General features: G+C 47.1%; 1 protein-coding gene across 1 annotated transcript; it reads left to right on the top strand.

Moving 5' to 3' along the window:
- Nucleotides 1–223: 223 nt before the first annotated feature.
- On the top strand, nucleotides 224–1,648 carry LOC134385817 (tripartite motif-containing protein 75-like). Its single transcript, XM_063107498.1, has one exon. The coding sequence runs from the start codon at nucleotides 224–226 to the stop codon at nucleotides 1,646–1,648; it is 1,425 nt and encodes a 474-aa protein (XP_062963568.1).
- The last annotated feature ends 955 nt before the right edge of the window (nucleotides 1,649–2,603 follow it).

The following is a 2,603-nucleotide window of genomic DNA, read 5'->3' as shown; positions in this document are numbered from 1 at the left end:
TGACTATTCTGTGACCAGCTTCAGGTGGCAATAAAGCGCCTCTGGACAACTGCTTCTGCAACTGAGGCCAGTAACTCAGGACATCAAGGGCTGCCCTTAAGTGACACGGGGGCATTTAGGACAGGAAGAGATCCCAGGGAGCATCTGCTTCTCATTGGAGAGTAACTGCAGAGCCAACCTCCTGAAGAAGGCCCACCTCAGTCCAGATTTTTATTCACACTTGATGGCAGTGATGGCAGCCCTGTCGACAGTGCTGTCAGGACTTGAGGCAGAGGCCAAGTGCCCCATCTGTCTGGATTACCAGAGAGATCCTGTCACCATCGAATGTGAGCACAACTTCTGTCACTCCTGCATCAAACAGTCCTGGGAGAATCTACAGGACAGTTTCCCTTGCCCTGTCTGTCGTCACCAATGCCAAGAGGGGACCTTCAGGAGCAACACCCAGCTGGGAAGGATGATTGACATTGCCAGACTACTCCACATCACCCGGAGCAAGAGGAAGAGGAAGGAAGAGATGTCCTTGTGCGAGAAGCACAACCAGGTCCTGACCCTTTTCTGTGAGGAGGACCTAGAGGTGTTGTGTCCCCAGTGCACTCAGCCCCCTGACCACCAGGGCCACCACGTGAGACCCGTAGAGGAGGCCGCCTCTCATCACAGGAAAAGGCTCCGCAGCTCCATCGAGCCCCTGAAGAAGCAAGTGGCGGACGTTCAGAAGCTACTGGCCGCCCAAGACAGAGAACTATTAGAACTGAGAGAGAAGGTGGAAAACCAGGCACAGAAATTGTCCTGTGAATTTGAGCACCTGACTCAGTTTCTAGAACATAATCAACGGGCAGTTTTCTCAAGGTTAGCTGAGGAAGAGAAGGACATTCAACAGAAACTCAGTGCAAACAGAACAGCATTTTCAGACCACATTGCCACTGTCAAAGGTCTGCTAACGGAGGTGGCCGAGAAGAGTGTGATGTCGGAAGTGGAGCTGCTGAGGGACATCAGGAGCATCCTGGGCAGGTGTGAAGGCCTGAAACCTCCCGCGCTCTATTCCTTCCAGTTAAAGAGAGAAGCGTGCTGTCTGCCTCCACAGAATGTGGCTCTTCGAAAGATTATACAGAGGTTTAGAGAAGAGGTGACTCTAGATCCCGAGACAGCACACCCTAATCTGCTTGTCTCCAAGGATAAGAAATGTGTGACATTCGTGAAGAAAAAGCAAAGAGTTCATCGGAATCCGAGGAGATTTACAGTGTCTCCAGTCGTCCTGGGTTCTGAGGGATTCGATTCCGGCCGGCATTACTGGGAGGTCCAAGTGGATGACAAGCCTAAATGGACCGTGGGGGTCTGTAAAGACTCCCTTTCCAGGAAGGGAAAGCGGCCCCCATCGGGACAGAACAGACGCTGGACGGTTCAGCTGCGGAATGGTGACTATGTGGCTCAAGGTGCGGTTCCAGTCACTCTGCTGCTGATGGAAAAGCCCAGAGGGATTGGTGTTTATCTGGACTATGAGCTGGGCGAGATTTCCTTCTACAATTTGAACGACAGGTCTCACATCCATTCTTTCACCGACACATTTTCTGAAGTTCTGAAGCCTTATTTCCGTGTGGGACGTGATTCAAAACCTCTTACCATCTGTGCAGTAACAGGGTGTGAAGGATGAACTGTGACATTGCTTCATTTTCTTCCTGTAATTTATGGACAGTAGGTAGAATATTGTACAACTATACAGCTGGTCAATTCACCACCAAGAATTTTTTTAAAAATATTTTACCTATATGACTTCAACGTAGGAACTTTTCCTATTTTGTTTCCTCTTCTTTTAAAAAATAATTTTGTTTCAATAGCAAGAGATTTTGTGGTAGCTGACAGAAGTGTGGAATTAACTTTAAGGTGTTCCTGGAATTGTCAAATTAGAGTGTGTGAAATTGTAATCTCACAGGTCTAATAAGTTTTGTGTACACATATGTATTTTTACACATGTACATTTACCTGTTTTATTAGTACATTACAAATTCCAGGCAGAAGAGAAGACATCACTGTAAGAGAATTCTTTGACGGTCTCTCCCATTTTTGCATGTTGAGAGCAAGGCACTGGTTGCTGCAGACTATATTTTCAAGGACTTTTTTATGGGAATACGGTATGAAAAGACTACATATTGTATGTTTCCAACTATATGACATACTGTAAAAGGGAAAACTATGAAGGCATTGAAAGGATCAGTGGTTGTTAGGGGATAGAGAAGGAAGGGATGACGTGGCAGAGCATAGGGTAAATTTAGGGCAGAGAAACTATTCTGTGTGATGCTATAATGGTGGGTACGTATCACCTGTCTGGCTCCTACAACTGTCTGGGTATGGCCCAGGCCTAGCGTCCAGCCTTCTCAAACAACTCTAGAAAGTCCCCAGCTCCAGAATGATCAGGGAAAAAGGAGAGATGTTCTATCAGGAGCTTGTCTGCTCCTTGTGAGCCTGTGGAGGTTGAGAATTACTGCAATAAGTTTGGAAATCCAGAAACCAGAGACAAGGACTGACCCTGAAAACACTTCCTTTAAGGGGCAGAAAGAATTAAAACTGCCTGAGAAGACTAGTCAGCAAATCCTGCATCTGCCTGCCTG

This window comes from Cynocephalus volans, chromosome 9 (genome assembly GCF_027409185.1).
Source record: "Cynocephalus volans isolate mCynVol1 chromosome 9, mCynVol1.pri, whole genome shotgun sequence".
Classification (NCBI taxonomy): Eukaryota; Metazoa; Chordata; class Mammalia; order Dermoptera; family Cynocephalidae; genus Cynocephalus; species Cynocephalus volans.
Note: the sequence above shows the minus strand (reverse complement) of the source record. Positions and strands in the feature narration are given on the sequence as shown.

Coding starts and splice junctions, on each gene's coding strand:
- LOC134385817 (XM_063107498.1), top strand. CDS start 224: ATGGCAGTGATGGCAGCCCTGTCGACAGTGCTGTCAGGACTTGAGGCA.